Below are 20073 nucleotides of genomic sequence, written 5' to 3' on the forward strand. Positions count from 1 at the left end.
GAATTTTAACACTAGGCAAAAGATAAATGCCACGTAACTTAGTTATTATTGAAGTTGAAAAGAACACACCTTCGCCCTTTCAAGTTGTATAGCAGCTTGTTGTTCTCTTTCTTGGCGGATTGCTTCCCTATCTTCTTCCAAAGAGACATCAGAGTCTGAAGGTCTGCTTGTGTACGAATCTGCTGAGCCCTGAAATTAAATTCATGTCACTAAGAAAACGTATGTAAGAAATAGAAACCCCCTCCCAGTCAGATTCATAAAATACTTTACAAATATTTGTTTCCTAATTTCTTTGAGTGGGTTTTACATATTGTTGCTAGCACAAAAAATCTGCAGAATTTAGCAGAGAAATAACCTGGCTTTACTGATCAGGTGCACTAAGCCAAAGACAAAAATCCCAAGAAAAACCTCTCTCTCCACTCTCAAAGAATCTCTTCACTTTCTTACTGACACAGTGAAATACAGCTCAGTTGTGGGCACTGTCCAGCAATCTTTATAATGTTTAAATCCTGTTTGACAACCTTAGATTCAAGATTGTCCAGGGCTAGGTCACATCAAATATAATTAAGGTATTATAAAGTTGGTTAGAATCACCCCTCCCCGTAAATACACTACCATTGTGTAAGTACTTCCCTCCCTGCTGTGGGTGCCACTCACATAAAGCTTTGCTCTGTGCTTCAAGAGGGAAGAAGTGGCAAAAGTCACATTATTAAAAGCTACTCAACAGGGCGACACAAAAGCTACACAATGATATGAAATGAAAATAGCACATACAAGCAGCAGCAGAATGCAACAGCCTATAAGGGAGGAAATAAGGTACCACCACAGTTAGATTTTTTTTTTTGTCTGGGACATTATTCAGGACACCTGGCAACATCTGAAGTATGCAGTGGCTTCTCTCTTTTTTTTATAAAGCAACCTGACTCCAGCATCCTACACTGCTTATCTTTATGTTTGTGTGGAGCCAACTAAAAGACAGGGGGTTAATCTTGCAAAAAAGGTAAGGTACGGCAAAGGGAATGTTTACTCATGATGAATCTGAAATACCAATCCCCCTCTCTCCAAAACCTCAAGCACATACTTGACCCAGAAGCCTAGCAAGTCTAGGACTGGAACCTAGACTTCAAGGAGCACCACTGACAGAGGTGTGTACGACTGGGCATTCATACAAAAGGTAAATTTTCACTATAGGTGGAAACTCCTGCAAAGATCTCAAAATCCTCAAGTGTAGGTCTAAATTTCCACTCAAGGTAAATGTTAAACAGGAAATATATGTCCCTTATTGAGCCATTCCCCAAGCAAACTGAATTTTTACTAATAAATTAATATGTCTGTCTGGTGAATGATGGCCTTTGCTTAAGCCAGACTCCAGCCTTGCAGAATCCTGTTCTGTTCCATAGAGCACTTGACTAATTCATGTTTGGGTCGTTAGTCTGCTCCCAGCTTGGGAGACATCTGCGTTTCACCCTCCCCAGCCCGACGCTCTGCACTGGCAGCAGGTGACATGCAGCAATCACACAGTCCCCAGGTTCTGTATCACAGCACTCAGCTGGGCTGGTAATGGCTGCTGTAAAAGTCAGTATATGAAGTTTAGCATAAAGAGCTGCACAGAGTTTGCATTGTAGTCTAACTTTTTAACCTACATATTTTGCATGTCTTAGGAAAAATAACTACACAAAACCACTATCATAAAAAAACAGAACTTCAAAAGGATCAGGTTAATGCAGAGCTGCAGATCCGGCCCCAGTACTGTACTCAGTAGGAGGAATATATGGCAATGTATGACCACTGCTAAGAGACACTGTTTCTGTTTATAAATAAGGGAAAGGAGTAATGTGCTGGACTACATATGGTGTATTGTATTATATAACCAGTGTAACAAATGATTTCTAAGTCATCACATTTCTAGCAACAAATTGAAGACATGTATCATATATATCTATGTATTTGTATCTCTATAGAGCTCCAAAATCTGTAACTCTATAGGTGTTGCAAAAGAGCCATTCTACAGCATTATGTCTTTCAATTTTTTTTTTCCTTAAACTGATTTACGTCCTGCAGCACAGGAACACATATTATATGTAATCTACCATAGAAGTCAATGTTCTGACTCTCCATGTAAACTAACATACTCTTAAATATTGATGTGAATACATATCCATTAGAAGACTTCTGGCAATGAACCACTGATGAGCATATGCTCTCTTCTTGCCACATACTCATAACTTGGCCATAAATATGGTACTGTCACTAGGGAGAGCAGATTTCCTCTATGTCAAGAACAGGATTTGCCTAACATGAGCTAACACGCAACTATGATCTTAACGGACCAGAAAAATCCCTTCCCAGGACAGCTGGCCACCCTGCACCCCACGCACCAAGGTGAGCTGGAAAAGGGCAGCGTGCCTCTCAGCAGCCGGGTGTCCGCAAAAACACACGCGTTTGGGGTCCTGAGCTGGAACAAGTCTAACACCAACAGGCTGAAAACCAGCATTAGCTGCTGGCAGCAGCACAAGCTTTTTCCTAGCTCAGAAGCTAGGCATGCTGCTCTTCCTTCTGCTTCCTTCGGGATGTAGCAGAGACCAGGGAACTCACCAGCCGCAGCACTTGGCTAGATGTGCACCAAGACACCTCCCGGGCTGCTCAGTGGCTGCCAGTTATTCCTCTCTCCCCATCTTGGGGGCAAGATTAAAACTTCAGCTACCAAATGCACCACCAACAGCGGCATAAGAACATTTCTTCCCTGATCAGAAGTGAGAGTGCAAAGTATGCCAACTCATCACACCTAGGTGAAATGGGTAGCAAGAAACCTCCTGCCTAGCCTACTGTTCCAACCTACATCTCTGTTCAGCAACTGAAGGGGAAGCCTATCAGTGGGAGACTGAATTTATATGGTCAAATATTCTAGTCCTAAAATTATAGCCTGTTCTCCACACCAGAGCCTGCATTGTTCAAAGCAATGGAAAAAAAAGAAAAAAAAACCAAAAACCAGCCAACACAAAAAACACCCCAAACCCACAACAACAAAAAAAACCAGACCAGGAATTGCAAAGGCAGACCAACTTTGTGGTAGAGAAGAACAGCTTATCGTTTACTGTCCACTAAAGATACACCCTGAAGATACAAAATCCTTTATAGCTGCTGATCATCACATTTTTTTACTTACAGACAACAAAGCTTCAATAGCAGCAGAAAGGAAGAAGGAAAAATAATCACACTCTCCAAATAATAAATCAAAAGGCATGATAATAAATACAAATACTACACTGCAGCAGGAATGGGCTTCTTTCCAAGATTTTAGTCCTACCTGGCATAATACACTGCAACAGGAACGTACCACATCCTGGCATGCCTGAAGCCTGAGACAAAGCCACTACTGCTGTCACAAGAGTAGCAGACACTGTTCCTCACCCATGTGCTCTCTGACCATGTCATTTCCCCCTTAATTTTCTATGTACTGAAAAGTGTATGAGAATAAGGCACAGAACACATCACTGACAGGACAGATATCAGCATCACACACGTAGGTGGATTGCAGAAATCATCTGTGTGGGGAAATGGTGAACAAAAAGTGCACAGGCTCACATCTATATATTTATTCAAGTCCTCTGGATAGGATTCCGTGTAGCTCTGTAAGGCAATTTAATAGAAATAGATACCTATGCTGGATGCACAGTTTCCCATACTGGCTTTTAGTAGTATATGTTTGAGCACTGACCTATTTAATGCTGTCAGAACAAAGTAGTCTTAACCAAAGCAGCTGATATCGCAAGGCTACCCCAGGCTGCTCTTCAACGCTAATCACTGCCTGTATGCCAAATGATATGGATTGGTACAATCACATCTGCATGATCCTTCTCTTGCAAGTTATGCCAAATAGCAAGTGGCTTATCTGAAAGATGCAGCCCCAGGACTGTGACTCACATGATGCTGAACTGCAGCATCACACTGAAAACAAGGCACAATTCTGCAAATAGCGGCAAGATGGACAGAAAAAGCAGTCCAAGGTAAGTAATGAAAATTGGTGTTCTGTAACGTACCGTAAGCATGGGCCAAGGAACGTGAGTATCCACATTCGGTCAGAGCAGAAGACCAAACAAGATTAAGGTTTACTTTTCTCAGCTCCATCACTGCCCCACACTGAGCAAGACTACACCATCCTATCGGGTATGCACATTTACCCTTGCAAGTCATCTCACTGACTTCCCAGTCATCTCTCATGCTTCTGTTAACACCACCCTTGATTTCTGCGCTCTGCATTCACCAGCCAAGATGCATTTGTAGTTACACTGGACTCCTGGCAGCAGTGACTTCTACTCACAAAACAGGACTCAGAATCTGACTAAGGCTTCCAGGAACTACTACAACCCAAGCAGTCCATAAATTAAAAATAACCCTTGTTACCCTCAGAAGTCCAGCTTTTGACTATTTTTTAAAACCGTGCACAGACAAAAGCATCAGTTCTTGTATTTAATTTTCGGTTCTGTTTAAAATTTTTGATTGAAGATCAGAATATTGACAGCAATATTGTGCAATATTGACAGAACACTGTGCAACAAACCAACACAAACACTCATGCCTGTACAGCACCAAGTGCAATGAAGTTCTGGACTGACAGCTCTTAGTTGTTGAAACTGCAATAGATGTGATGATACTAAATACTATGATGCATCCATGCTCTCGTCACAGCTGGGAACGTATAACTGACTTCCCGACCACACACTGAAAAACCAAATTACGTTAGTAGTCTTAGGGAAGTGAGAGGAGAAGAAAGAAGAAAGAAGGCATTCCCCACCTTTTTCTGTACACCAAAACTTTATCAAAGAGACCCTTTAATTTCTTTATTTTCATATTGCTTAGAGCAGCAAGCTGATAATTTAGGACCTATCGCATATGTCCACAGTTTGACATTTGCACATAATATTCAAGGACCAATTAGCATGCTACATGTTACCCAACCTCAACCTCACAACCCTCTGGGAGACAGAGGAACTTTGTTAAGTGGGAGCATATGCAATGAGTTCAAGTGCACACCAGATTTGACAATTTTGAAGGCAACAGGCTTTGCTAGATAATTATATTATTCAAGGCAATGAAAGACTCGTTTCTTATTTCACAGCCTTTTTACTTTGGGCTTCTGTGAATTTATTTTTCTTGCAATTTATTATTTATTTTCTCCCTCACTCATTTTCCTCTCTCATCAATTAGTATAATTCAGCTCTGATAAAAACACTGAGGTTTGAAGCAAACCCAAAAATTCTAGGGAAAAAGGGTAAAGAAGAAAGAACAGTAGGTCTGTTTATTCAGCAACTACAAAATAATGGTAAATCATCAGTCCCTCTTGCTCACTGGCTGGTCTTACACTTGAGACTGCTGAAAGATAACGTGCCGAGATGGCTGGATGACTGGAAAGGGTAACGCAATATTCCTTGCAAACATGGTGTTTCTATGGCCCAGCCTGTTTAGGGAGAAAAAGTTCACATGCATCCTCTTACTGGACACCCCAAACAACAGCCAGCCACGTCCAGCCTTCCTGCTTGCTGAAGAAAAGAGCAGAACAAAATACCAACCTTTAGCTGTTACAGTTTCAGAAGGGGGAAAAAAATAGAGACTTCAGTGAGGCTGCAAATAATTTTTTTTCCAACTGCCATAAATATACAGATCTGAATTGCCCTCTATCCAGCCATAATTTGTAATACTCTGTCATATAGCTTGTGCAATTAAAGCATCAATCCATTAGGAGCTTCAATAAGCCAGATGACATGCAGTCTCTTTTGAAAAGATTTAGGGTGCTGCAGAGTCCATCACAACCCAGAAAGCATTTCTGAAAACATACCCTGCTCAGAGAAAAAGCTTCTGCCTTATCCATTAAGCAAGACAACAGGGCAGCATTGTCTAATTGTAGGCATCCTCCTCCTACAGAAGAACTAGCTATGGGCATTCTGAGCACATCTCTCTATCCAGGAATAAGCAGACATTGAGCACACATGGCAATCACTATGCTTAATAAGGCATGCATGCCACTGAAGAGGAAAGCCCTCATACCTGCATTCATACACACGCGTTGTTTTCAGCTGAGAACATGAAAAATGTCTTTGCAATAACAGAGAGTTCACTTTGAAAATCCATAGCACTTTAAAATGACAAAGTATCAGGACTGGCAGCACACCTTGAGGCAGCCAATTATTTTGAATGGTTTGCCAGAGTTTGACTAATAGCAGAGCTAGGGACAGCATGAAATACTTCGGGGGAAAAAAGATGACTCCTGTCCCATCCTGTCCTCACCCCTGCCTGTCTCTCGTCCTGTGCCTCCTCTTAGTTCCTCCCCACAACAGGAATCCCACTTGGTACCTTCAAGCTTCCCTACAGGTTTTTGGATGCTCAAGGCAGTTTCACCTCCAGCAAGACACAGTATACAAAGGCCCCCAAAATCCTAAAGATCCTGTCCTGATGCTGAACACGGAGGTTACACAGCAGAGCAGAGAACTGAACCAGAGGTCACTCTAATGCTTTTAAACTGGTCAGAACCTCAACTAAAAATTTTCTAGCACGCATCCAAGTGTGTGAGCACACATACAGCACAATGGAGGTTTAAGAGACCAATATCGTACAAAACAAGATTGCTCATCATTGTTTAGCTGTTTTATACTGGAAAACAGACCAAGATGGCCTTGTAAAGCACAATGCTGACTTTCTCCTACATGCTGTTTTTCACGCTTAGCCTGCGTTGTCACATTCCTGTCTCTGCAAGGTTGGGGTCAGCTAGCAAAATCCCAACTGAGGGCTAGTGCACTGAAGCCCTGCTGCACAGGAAGCCTGCAACTTACATAATAATTAGTAAAAGAAAAAAAATCACATTTACAGATGGATATACAAATATGGAAACTTGTCTTAGGTTGCAATTTGTTCCATGTTGATTCTGCTGTGTTATGTTGACACTGTATGGCAGAATCAGAACCGCACAGGTTGGGAGGAACTGCAGACTCTTGTGTACCCTGGAGGAGAGGGACAATACAGTGGATTTGGCTTGCTGCAGTGGTTCTGTTGCTGTTTTTTTTTAATGAACTATGTTACCAGGAATCAAAGCATCAAAAGTAGACTTCTGGGTGCAATCTTGATGTGTCCTTTAATATCCAGCTCGTTCAAATGTCCTTATATAAAGCTGGAGACTAACTTACGGATCTCTCCCCTACCTCCAATTGCCACAAAAGCAGGGAAGTACCACATTTCGGACTGGAGCTGTTATTACAGCACTGCCAGGAAACACTAAACTTGCATGCAGAGAAGCTGAAATTTCATTTCTCAGCTGAGACACAGAATCATGGAGAGACTGGCCACTACTAGTCAGTTTGGCTGGATTAAATACATACTATCATGGGGCTTAAATTTTTTTGGATCTTTGGTTTGCAAGAATCAGAAAGCATTTCTTCCCATTGAATAGAGCTATTCATGATTAACTGGGCACTTTAGCTGTGGTTCCTCCAGTTGCCAAAACCTCTGATCAGAGACCTGCACATGAAATACAGTGCTCCTGGAAGGGGCTGGTGGGGGGCTAGGATGCCACAGGGTTATCACTCACAGCTAGGCTGCTACCAGAAGGGGCTGCTTCCAGACAGTTTGATAATTTCCCAAGAAATTCAGTCTTAGGCCGAAACATAGAAAACAGCAATGTGACCCTTGCTCTCAAGCCAGACCATATTCCAATCCACACCAGGCACGATTACTCAGTTTATCTGAGCAGCAAAAGAGGGAAGGGCTCATTCCAAACCAGTACCATTTTTGTTCTAGCTGCATTCAGTATGTCTCGTGGTAACAAGTTATCTGCACGAGTACTGTAACCAACAGCATTTTGTACAAAAGCAGGCAGGAAGCATTCTCCCTGCCGCATCGATGAAATCCCAAGATTTCATCCTCCCAAACCAGGACAGAAAGCTGAGATCTCATAACCCCTGGTGCAGAGTACTCTGTGCTGAGCCCACTGCTCCTGGCCAGAAGAGCAGGCCAAAGCTCAGCTCAAAGAAACAAACATCTTGTGCAAGCCAGGAGCTGCTGTCTCTGCCTGCTCACAGTCCCCTCTTAGCCACAGCACCAACCTACGCAGGCAAAGCCCGTCTTTGGCAACGATGTCTTGTCCGCAAGAGTAATGGTCTCCATACAACAAAAATTGCTGGCTATTTTTCAGAATATGTATTTAGAGACAATTATTTATTTAAGTTACATTGTGATACAGGTCTGTAAAACTGCTTATATACAATACTTCGGAAATTGGCATGTATGTGCATGGAAGTAATAAGACTCTCTTTTACTACCAGAACAGCAAACGCAGGCAAAGTTCAATATAACCCCGTCAGAGAGGTGGCCCTTTCTATTTGCCATATATTGCAAGGTTTAAGCAACTCAAGATCTGTTTATTGTTATTATTACTATTATTAGATTGTTTTTCTTCGTTGCTTTGTCACTTCTTTTCCATTGCAGTCATTGTTCTATTCATTCATTCACTTTAAAAAGAATAATAAAACCCCTGTAATCATTTACGCTCCCACCTTCAATAATGAGCAATGACAGCCTGCTCAAACTTCACTGTGATTCGGGACGTCAGCACTGCTCAGAAACAAAAGATAAATCCTAAAGCCTATTTAACTCCAGACCATAGCTCTGTCCCTGGTTGGCGCTGAGGTCTCTTTACACTCTACATGTGGAAGCAGCCAAAAACCTAAGTAGCTACCCGGAGAAGGAAGACTGATTTCATTAGCAGGAACATTACATTAGCCCATCCTCTACATCCCTTTCACATGAGATGTATTCATCAAGAACTAGAGCCTCAACTTGAAAAAAGACCGAGTGTCCTCAGTCCTCTGCAACTTTCAGTGAGAATTGAGGTCAATGTGCATCGCACATGAGGCTATGTACCTCCTTAACACGCTCCCAGAAACTTGACAAAGTTCTTTACAAAGCAAAAGGAGAACAAATAGGCACAGCGCTGGCTGCAGGGCCATATGCTGCCATATGCCATGTGCGCTCAAGGAATGATTTTTTTTTTTTTTTTAAAACAGAAGACCTACTCCTTGCAGATGCAGTTCAATCTAAGACCCAACATAAACCGTCTCACTGGTCCATGTGCATCGTGCAGTCCCTCTGCACAAGATTAGCCTCTACACAAGCTAGTCATAGTATCTGTATTGTTCCCGCTGCCTGAAAATGTAGGTTTAACTCACAGAGGTTACTACTGTAAGTATGCCATAAAGACAGGTGTTACAGAGGATAAGTACTAACATATTTTTACAGGAAAACAGGAACCAAAACATGTGGACTTTAAAAACTCCCACATTTTAAATAACAGTGGCCACTACTGTTGACCACAGTTGGTGCTCACCTGGTCTCAGCATGCAGGGTGGGCAGCTAAATTTAATTACTGGGCAGGTGATGTAATTAAGAGGCAAATACAAAACAGTGGGTGTCTATTCATTTGGCATGAAAAAATTACTGTGCTGCAATCAAAGTTGGAGCCAGAAAAATCGGTGTGTGCTACAAGAACAACCCCAGTAAGATACTGCAGAGAGGTCCTATCCTAAGCACTGGAGTGAGACTTTGGTGGGAGCTCAAGGCAGCTCAAGCAACCCTTTGCACTAAGGAAACCAAAGGGGTTATTTCCACGTGTAAAGGCTTTGCAGAATGAGGTGCAGAGATTACACTAGAAGCCCAGCCCCTCTTTTGCTTTTAATATCCTCTAGAATTATTAATATCCCCCTAGAACTACAAAATCTGTTACAGCTGTTGTAATGTTAAATAACAAGGTCCAGTAGAGCTGTAGGTAAGCATTTTAGTAGGACTTTTTCACAAATTCACATCTAAGAGACAATGTGAATGTGCCACTGAAAGTCCAAACAGGACAAGGTTCAGTTCCCAACCAAATCATTTTCTTGCTGAATAACTGACAAACACACAAGCCAGCTGCATAACCATTTTGCATTGAGTTGTGATTTCAGACTTAAATGCTCAGTAATTATTTCCTTCTATATGTTTGGTAAATTTATTTAAGACAACTCATTAGGTGTCTCAGCAATTTGGAAATTACTAGGTAGTTAGAACATGTTTTTTCTTTGTGAATACTAATTATTAGAAAATAGGGCAATTGTTCTAACATTTCTTTTCATGATTTCTTTTTTCACCGAATTTAAAATCTTGCAGTCACATCTCCTTTCTCAAGCTGCCTTCAGTTCAGCACAGATTGTGTTTTAACATCTAAGAAATTTGGTTTAAAAAAACGTACTGGTAATATATACATTTACTGCCAAAATACTACATCTTTTTCTGTAGTGTTCAAATGAACATGCAAGATGTACAAGATTTTGCCTGACATGCATTACAGGTATACACATTCACTAGTTGTTACATATGGAAACGGTCTACAGTTTGAAGACCTATGTAGACTAGAAAAGAAGGCCAAGATAGTGGTCATTGAATACATTAGTTGTTCTGAACTCTTCCTTTTCACATTTTGACAGATGTAACTTCTTATGTTATAAATAACTGTAAACTCAAATGTTATTTTGCCTTTGCCAGAACCTCAAACACTAACCAGTCAAGACAAAGCTTAGATGTTTTAGTGGCAAAAAGGACAGCGTAAACTACTTGAAGTATAAAGATGGATGAAATGTTTCATTAGTTAGTCCATCAGTGTTTCCATTCTCTTGACCATAAAAATGCATTTACGTATTAGTAATAAGTAAGTTACTAAATGAATTGTGGCACTAATCAAACTGCTCCAGCTGGCAACAACTACATAGAACAGCGGAGGGTACCAACAGTTACCTGGTCCCCATCACAGGAAGGGTTCTTAGCTGCTATATCATTTTGGCCTATTATTCAGCAAAGCAATTAAGCACATGCCTACATCCACCCTCTTACTCAGCAAAGCCCATCATGTTCCTCACAAGCACCTGCGCGAGGACTTGGCTGAGTTGTGTCCCAGTGGTACCTCGCTGGGAGTTAAAACCCATCCTGGGAAACAACAGTAAGTTCTAGTACGAGTCCCTCCTGCCACAGCTGCTGGTTTACTGTAGTTAAATCATTCGGCTCCAAGGCAAGGTCTGGCTGGGTCTCCCTTGGCACTAAGCCTTGGAGTACTCTGCCCCAAGGAAAGAAACCAAGACTGTCTCTTGGGCATCTCTAACCTGAAATATTTGCAATGGGAGGCTGCCAGAATCTGCAATGTGTCTGCCTATGGCATTCACAGTAGAACTGGACAATGACAGACATGAATATCTCCTTATCCTTTTTCTACCCCTCCCTCCAAATTAATAATTTTTATTTTGAGGTGAGGATTCCCCCCCCCCCCCAAAAAAAGAGTTTAAATTCAGATCTTCCCACATAACGTACCACCTAAAGCACTTATTCTGCAGTCTCGAAGCAAACTGAAGGTGAGGATCACGGTCAGATAAATGGCTACAGGCTCAGACTGTTTTTCTCCAAAAATATGTCTGAACCACAGAATTTGAACAATACACAAACCTTTTAACCTCCCATTTTTCTGTTCAACCATAAAAGAGCAAAGATCTGTCTAGAAATGCTCTGATCTGTGTTTTATTCCAATTGCTTGTAGTTGGAAGTGTGATTGAATCAACAGCTGAACACCTCTAGCCTGAATTTTGCTTCAATCTCTGCAGCTGGTCCCTCTTTTTCATGAAAGCTATTCAGAAGACCCAGGAGAGGAAAAAAGGTGTATTTTCCAGTGATAAAAGGCACCAAACTAAAGCTGCAACAGTATAGAGACACTGCTTTATTTTTCCTAATTACTTTGGCTCTTGAAAGTATTGAATGATCTTCCCAAGGCTCTGGGGAAGCTACTACTATGGGGTTTTATGACACCTGATAATAATACACCAGCTAATAAAATTGCACCTGTTATCCTAAATGAGCTCTCCTGGAAAGATGATGCTTTGCATCTGTCCCCAATAACATGTTAGGAAGTCGAGAATGTTCTGTAAGTCTTCAGGAAAAAAAAAAAAGAGACAAATATTGCCCCCAAACTAAACTTAATCATACTGCCAACTACACAAGCATCTGTGTTTACCATATGTGGTCTACCACAACGTTTCCTCAGACGTACAGCATAAAGTCTTCAGCCAGAAAGTCCTCAAATAATGTGGTGTATTTCTAAGTCACTCCCTAAACGCCCAGTCTCTCCCCCCGCCTCCTCCACATTATTCTTGGAGATATCTTTTGCTCCAAGTGCAGTGTCCTGGAGTGGAGACACATGCAGGACAGAGAGGCAGCAGGTCTGAAAATATTGTGGGTGCTTTCCTATGCTGGCTGTGATGAAGCGTTCTTGCTGAAATGGGTGGACTGCCTTTTTTTTTTTTTTTTAAATCACACCTACATCTAGTTCCTTTTTACAGCATCATGGACATCTAACTTGGCGATCTGGAAAAGCATTAGCTCCCATTTCTCCTCCTACTTCACTCTGTTGAAGTTTATCCCCACTTCTCTTTTGTCTTCATCTAGCTTAGCTTTATTTTCTCTCCCTGGTGCACTCATATCACCACATCGCCCTTGCGAAAACTGGGCTGCCCTGTGCCAAGCTGTGCTTGCTCATGCCCTGTCCTGGGACTGCTCTCAGATATACTTATTTTACCTTTGAATAGAGGCCATCATGTGTTTTCTGGCACGTCTATAAATGAGCATTTATTCTTTTACAGTGAACTGAATAATGAGTATGTTATCATCGTCACAAGTTTAGGACCATTTTTGAAGTCAGGCAGAGGAAGCATCACCCCAAAAATCACGCCTTGGGACTTCATGGGGGCAATGAACCACCTGGTGATAAGGCCAACATCGTTTGCCTGGTTTGGGTTGGGTTTTTTTTTAACAACATAAGTTTGTCAATAGGCCAGTAACAATGCTTCTGTAGCAATGATCTCTAGAGATGATCACTACTGTTTTATTTGCCTCTACAGGACTTCTGTGAGATTTTAGTCCTTGGATCTTTATAAAAAGCCCACAGGGGAGTAACAACAAAACATACTAGTCACTGCTTTAAAAATACCCCACCCTAGCCTCTTTTGCCTGAATAAAGGCAAAAATTTTGCTGAAGAACTCTGTATCTAGCCACAAAGGCAGCAAAACCAACCACCCAACACAAGAACCCCTAAGAGGACTGAAGGACGTACACATGCAATGGGACAAGAGACTTCCCACTTGTGCCAGAACAAGCAGGTGTTTTTAAAATAACACAGCTGTTATTACCTAGCTTACATTTACCAAGCAGATAGATTAAAAATACAATCTAAACACAGTAACAGGCATGTGGAGCACTTAAGCACAGTGTTTCCCATCAATCTACTAGGCTGCTAATCCAGCTTGAAGCTTTCTGAAATATCAATACGCAAAAGTAAGTACAGCTGAGAGAAGCCATGAATGTCATCTTACATTCATGAGCCAGTATTCACCTCCCACAGACAATTCCCAAGCAGACCCACCTCCTCTCCCTCCCTAACTGGCCTTCAACAATCTCTTACAGTTCACCAAAGCTCACCAATTTGATGTGACAGTCACAATTTTGTCCTTCCATCCTTCAATCTCTTCCCTTTTGCACCCCTTCACCTTACCTACCTTCCACTGGATGAAATTTGCTCTGTGCAGAAGACCAGAATAAGCCCATACAACACCTCAAGCCTCAAAACCTACTCTGTGCGGGGTTTATACATGGATAAACCTTCCACCAACCTTTTGCTAAGGATGAGTTTCATTCAGTTAATAGCACAAATGAAGCTAGGAGTTCTGGACACAGCAGATTTTTATCTAGAAGCCTTGTTTTTACAGACAAGGAAAGAAGTACGTTTTAGAATTTAAGTTTTGATCACTTGATAAGTGAAGAACTGTCCAACACTCTTCAAACTGCTCCCTGGAAGAAAAAAAGCCCTGAAAATTTTAAGTATTTGAAATTTCTTTTCTACTTCTGCCTCTATTTTTCTTTGGGTGAACAGACCATGATCTGTTCCTGAGAAGCTAATTCATAGAGGGAGCTGGAAGTGACCAAGCAGAAGTTTGTTTCTTATGCTTTCTTCTGTGCCTGAGGATGGCTGGTATTTCAGCCAATTCTTTTAGAAAAAGGAAAACTTAGAGATCTTGGATGTAACAGGTAAGTTTATTTTCCTGGAGGACTGTTCAGCAGCACATGGACATCTGACATTTATTTTCCTCAGGATGTACTGTGACCTCCCGTTTCTATTTCACAGATTACATGCATAAGGGACCTTATTAGTAAACAGGACCCGAGCGCAGAAGTTGATGGCACAGAAACGAGCAGATAGGGTGAGCCAGATCCCTGCTGTTTTCAAATTGCTGCCCTCGCAATATGGTTTGCATGGAAGAGACTCACAGAATTACTTCGCCAAGTGGCTGAGAGGCAACAACCGGAGTCATCACCTCCCTCCTTGTCATCTCTTCCGCACAGCATGCTTATGCTGACTTGGCATTACTGGAAAAGGTAAGAAGCGTCAAATGAAGGATCTCAGGAATTCTTTTCTCCCGTTCACTTGCTAAAATGATTTTTCTCAACTTTCCAAAAAACAGTACACCGCTCCTTGGGTTGCAACACACACAGAAGACTTCAGCCCCCCAAAGCAGGAATGTTCAATACAATAATCTTCCAAGTATTATAAGTGTGAGGAAAGAAGTGGAATTTTCCTTGAGACCTCATTGTAGAGAAGATCCTAGCCACCTGTCTGTTTTCACTCCATGCTTTTCCTAATTCAAAGAGTTAAATTAAAGAACATACATCTTTTTAAGGATTTTTATAATTACAGTGTCCTGATTTTCTTCTAGCATGGTGTCACCACTTCCCACACCATCAGATTTTATACAACCAAAATAACCCTGAATATTTCTTTTTATTTTTTAAAGAGAAGTGGTTTAGAACATGCTGAACTGTCTCACAATTTGACCCAAAGCTGATTTAGTAAAATCACACACCAACAGTGCTCAAGCAGACAGGTCATTGGCTTTGCAATTACCCACTAGTTTGTAAGGCACAAGCAAGTCCTGCAGGTCTGTAGGGTACCAGGTATTCCAGCTCTGTACCAAGCCCCCCATCTCACAAGTCAAATTCCAGACAGCACATGCTTTGTAATCCTTCACTGAAGAAACCTGGTGGGCAGCCAAACTCCATTTATTACAGAGAAGACTGCAGCTCTCTGCTGTGACAAGTTATATTTAGGTGGCAATGACTTCCTCTGAAGTCATCCCATCCACTTTGCTTTTGCCCACCTCTCACAGGTTTTGCTAAGGGTCTCCCCAGGGCACAAAAAACCAAACCAGACTTATATCTTCAATGTAATTATAGGAAAATTACTTTGTTAAAAATATTCACGCTGTGTAGTGAATGGGAAAGAATTGTGACATGCTGTTACGGCATTGTTGAAATGAATTTCATGCTGCTTAATTTATGCCAAGCAACTGATAGGGTTTGGGGTAAGGTTTAGTATGTTGTGTTGTATTGTGGTTTTAATTAGCTTTTTCCTTCCAAAAGCTTCCAAACTTGGAGGCTTAGGAACAGCTTTAAACACTAAGAAATAAGGCTTACAAACAGAGCATTTTACTTTTTTTTCTTTTCACATTTTCCACTTTTTTTTTTTCCCAGGGAACCATCTTTCAGCTGCCATGATCTCTTCTTATTTTTCTTGCAGTAAGGACCAAATTATGAAATCACATGACTGCTGAACTCACAATAAGCTATTATATACTGCTAGAAATATCTTAGTAAGAAAAAGCCCTAATTTTCTAAGTACTATGCACTCTGTAAATAGCAACTCCTTTCCCCAAAACCTTGCAATCTAAAAACCGTACGTGCTGAGAGCAAAATACAAGTGAAAGGGCATCTTACTATCACCTACTGAGGTAATGTTTGAGCGACACTTTATGGAACTTAATTGCTGTAATCAATTCAGGACTCCAAGGACTTTCTAGGACCTCGGGGTTATAACAGTCTGTACTTTGCTGCCCACTGGCTGGATGGGACTTCACAGTGCTAGGACTGGAAATTCAGTGTGCCCAATTACAGCAACTCTCACCTATTCCCACAGCTCTGAAGAGCACTGCTAAGTAGCTATGGAACACAGGTACCCCAAACAAACTAGGGGGGGTTTATCACTACTATGTAAAATGGGGAAAAAAAATCCCTACTGGTAATATTTGTTGAGTGTTACCATGTCTGTTCTGATTTAGATATTAGTCCACATGTTGAAAATACACCAGTGTTTTGAGAGGTACTTGTTATTACCATGTATTCTCAGGTGGTTTGTAAGAAGGACCAACAAAACACAGGACAAACAAACAAACAACAGTTTATTTTGGGGGAGATAAGAAGCAGGAACAAACAAACATCAAAGATTTTTAAAAAGTCTTGGGACACTGCTGGCTAAATGGTCTCTCCATATACTTACTGTTGGGATAAATGGGACAGTACTAAGTTATGGTAGGTAGAAATGCAAATCCAGGAAGAGGGAGCAGCCAAAACCTTAGGTTACATCTAAACTCCAGATACTGTATTTTTTTTTGGTACATAGCATGGTCTGAACATATTTTCCCAAATTCTTATGACTACCGTGAGCTTATAACAAACTATTTCAACTTCGCATAGTACAACAGTATTTGACAGTTATTTAAGAGAGTTAAAAATTAGAAACTCAAAGACAAAATTCTTTTTCTTTTTTTTAGTAACTGCCTCCAGTATTATCTCAAAATGGATTCTTAATTAAATGGCTTAGGAAAACAATAGTTTAATATTCCTTCTTACTAGCATCCAATAAGCATTCCAACCAAGAAAAAAATCCTTTAGGAATCACCATCATACCCACGTCTTTGATTTGACAGAAGCAGTAACTGAGAAAGACAATAAAGATCTCATTCTGTGCACAAAGCTCCTTCTCTATCAAAATTCTCACATGCATCACATGCACACAAATCTACAGATGCAGCAAACAGGACAACTTTAAGCACCTGGATATTGTTCTTTGCTGAAAGAAGGAAAAAGGCCTTGTCAGGAATGGAATCTGTCAAAAGCTTGACAAGATTTAAAACCCTTATTTTGGTTTAAAGCTTTTGCCATTACTTTGGGATATTCTAGAAGAGGTACATCTGTTAAAAAAAAGTCACTGCTGTCAAGGGGTCTGCTAGTGCCCTATAAATCTGCACAGAAATGTAACCAGAAAGGCAAGGAATAGGTATGATGCTAGAGTAAAGCCAAAGCCTGGTCAAAAGTACAGAAAAATACCCAGCAGAGAGAATAAAAACATTCAAAGATCATCAACCAGAATATTAAAGTCACAAGTAAGGAACTAAAGTCCAAAAGATGGATGATGATTGCTTCCTCACAACCACCCTTGCGTTGATATTACTCCAAGTCAGTTCCCATCAGGTAGGTAAGCATCTCGCTGAAGTCAGATGCAAAACCATTCCTTGCACTTCCAAAGAAAGAGAAGGACAAGGGGAAGGATGTAAATCAAAAGCCAGTCAGCTGAACTTCAGGATCTTCCCAAATTCCCTTTCTGCCCTGGGCTAAACAAATTGAAACCCCCAGAGCTTGATTCTTGGGTAGACAAACTGCTCATGCTGGACACACAAGCCCTCAACTTACACTGCAGCTGTTAAAATATTTTAATGTCATGATAACATGATGTTGATCTAAAAGTATACATAAACAATCCCGTATTTAACTCCTATAACAGAAGAGATTTGGGGATGGACATACACTCAGGCATAGCTTATATAAGTATTAATGCATTCATGGCACTCCTTGCAGGAGACAGATCACCAAGAGATCTCCATGCTCCAGAATAACTCAATCCAAGTCTAAGTGCCCTGTGCTGCTGGCAGGAAGGAAAGGCTTGTATTAAACTCACATTTTTGTTAGCACATTTTAGCATTAACTAAATGTTCGTGTTTCATTCTTCACGTGCATTTGCAGAGTTTTCCATGCCAGGAGCTCGCTCCCTGGAAGCTATAGGGTTGAATGCTCCTCTGGGATCAGGTCTGTGTTAGCTGCAGTGGCTGCTGTGTATATCCTACTTTCCGCAGCACAAAACCTGCAGGAGAATTCAATTACTAAAGAGTTCTCCCCCACTCTGTTTTGTAAATCCTCTTGCGTGCCATTAGCTCCATGCCGAGGGCACAGCGTCGCTGTACTCTGTTGTTAAACCAGTGCTTCTTCCTGCGCCCAGCATCTCTCTCCCCGGCTTGGCAGTAGGTGGGAAGGCTGCGGAGACGGCAAGCAGCGTGGAGGAGGAGTGCAGGGGAAGGAAGCCTCACGCCACGCTCCAGCAACCTCTTCCAACCCACACAGCCGCAGAACTGATGAGCCCCCCGGGGAGCACGGCCAGTCCTCCCCTGCCGAAAGGACGAGCCAGCACAGCAGCGTCTTCGGAGAAAGAGGCTGCCAGTGGCAACTGGGGTTGGCAGAGGCCACGTACGCCCCAGTTCTCCCTCGGCCTTACAGAAGCACGAGCACTAAGCACAGCCAAGCCTTTCTGAGACATGGCCAGGGAGGGGGCAGCGTGCCTGCTCCGTCCCCAGCGTGGGCACCCCAGCCCCAGCCAGCGCAGGCTGTACTTTCATGTCCGTATGTATAAGCCGAGCACTTACACGTGGGGTACCCACACCTTCGGTCCCATTGAGGATTTACGTGACCCCTCCGCTTAGAGCAATCTCCTAAAGGAGGCTTTTTAGCCAGCTCCACCAGCAATGCACAGCAGAGTGAAAAGCACAAAATCCCAGAACTCTCCCCTCTCTGCCTTCCCCTTGGAGGCCATTTCATGTACCTCCTCTCCAGAAACAGGGCCTGGGAGTCCTGGGCTCCTACTAAGTTCCTACTCCACTGTACAGCTTGTCAGGGCATACTATGGCCAGGGAACTGCAGAGCAAGCACACTGTCATCACAGGCACAGCCAGGATTCAAGCTGTTTCTTGTTGACATTTGTATCTGTATCGTTCTTGAGTTGCAGTCCTGCTGCCCTAACGCAGCCCCTTCCGTATCTCTATACTGAGCTCTTACGTCGGTCTCAAACTTGGAAATGAGCTGTGCAAGCCACGCTGCTGAAATACGAATAGATTACCAAATTAGTAAGAGGTACCAAACAAGTGAGAGGGGGAAAAAAAAGTGCTGAGCCTTAGGGAGGAGCGACTCCTCTTCCTCCCCCTGCCCCATCATCCCCAAGCAGCGACCAGTGGGGTGCTGCTCACGCAGCTTGGCCAACTCCCTCCGATCTGACAGGAGGCATGGTAACAGCAGCTGCTGAAAGAGAGAAAACTGGAGAAAAGCAGGATCTGGCTTGTTCCTCCTGGCAGGCGCAGCTCCTCTCCGGCAGAGCCTCTCGCAGTCAGGCTCTGTGTCAGCAGCACCGTTGCAATTCAGAGCAAGGGCAGAGAGGGGCTTGCACTAGGAGAAAGGAGCAAAAGAAAATGAACGCAAAAAACAACCCCAAACGCCTCTAGGATCTCCGGAGACTGCAGCATGTAGCCAGCCAGGCAGGCATGCACTTGGGAAACCACTTTGCTGATGTCCTTCGTGAAACAGTTTGATGGGGGAAATCTGGTTAATCTTCCAGTTGCTGGGAAGTAGCTTTTTTTGTAAGTAATGCAGCAACTGCAGTTGGGTTAAGAGGCAATACAACCAAAGGGAGGAATTATTTAATGGCTGGAAGAAATGAGCAGGAATCAGGACTTTTGGGCTGCACTTCCCTGAAATACATTAGTCTAGCTCCACTGAAACCTAGGCTCTCATTTTGGTTTTATCCCTCAGTTCAGTTCTGGCCCCAAATTTCAGAGTTAATGGGCATATGTCATTTCTATTTAGGCCAGATAGGTTTGAAAATGTTCAGCAAAATCAGCCTGAAAAGCAGGCTGTAATGACTTCGGACATACCTCTTCACAGATCAGTTTCCAGCAAAACAATACTGCAGTGTTTTTTTTTATTTACATCATCATTGTTGTTATTCTGAGGATACAGACTAGGATTTCTTTATCTGTAAGAGATCAGACCATCCAGAAGAAATGTAGCCTAGCTTTATTAATTTGTTG

At 42.2% G+C, this 20073-nt stretch overlaps 1 protein-coding gene across 6 annotated transcripts in view; it reads right to left on the minus strand.

The window, feature by feature from the left end:
* Positions 1–20073, minus strand: part of CACNB4 (calcium voltage-gated channel auxiliary subunit beta 4) — a 111988-nt gene that overhangs the window by 35613 nt on the left and 56302 nt on the right. For all 6 annotated transcript variants that reach the window (XR_008235964.1, XR_008235963.1, XM_052792356.1 and 3 more), the window contains one exon: positions 70–189. Coding sequence is in view for 4 of the 6 variants with exons in the window: in XM_052792356.1 (XP_052648316.1) it covers positions 70–189 (120 nt within the window). In the remaining 2 variants the exon portion in view is untranslated. The remainder of the gene's footprint in view (positions 1–69; positions 190–20073) is intronic.

The sequence above is a fragment of the Harpia harpyja genome, chromosome 7 (assembly GCF_026419915.1).
Source record: "Harpia harpyja isolate bHarHar1 chromosome 7, bHarHar1 primary haplotype, whole genome shotgun sequence".
Lineage (NCBI taxonomy): Eukaryota > Metazoa > Chordata > Aves > Accipitriformes > Accipitridae > Harpia > Harpia harpyja.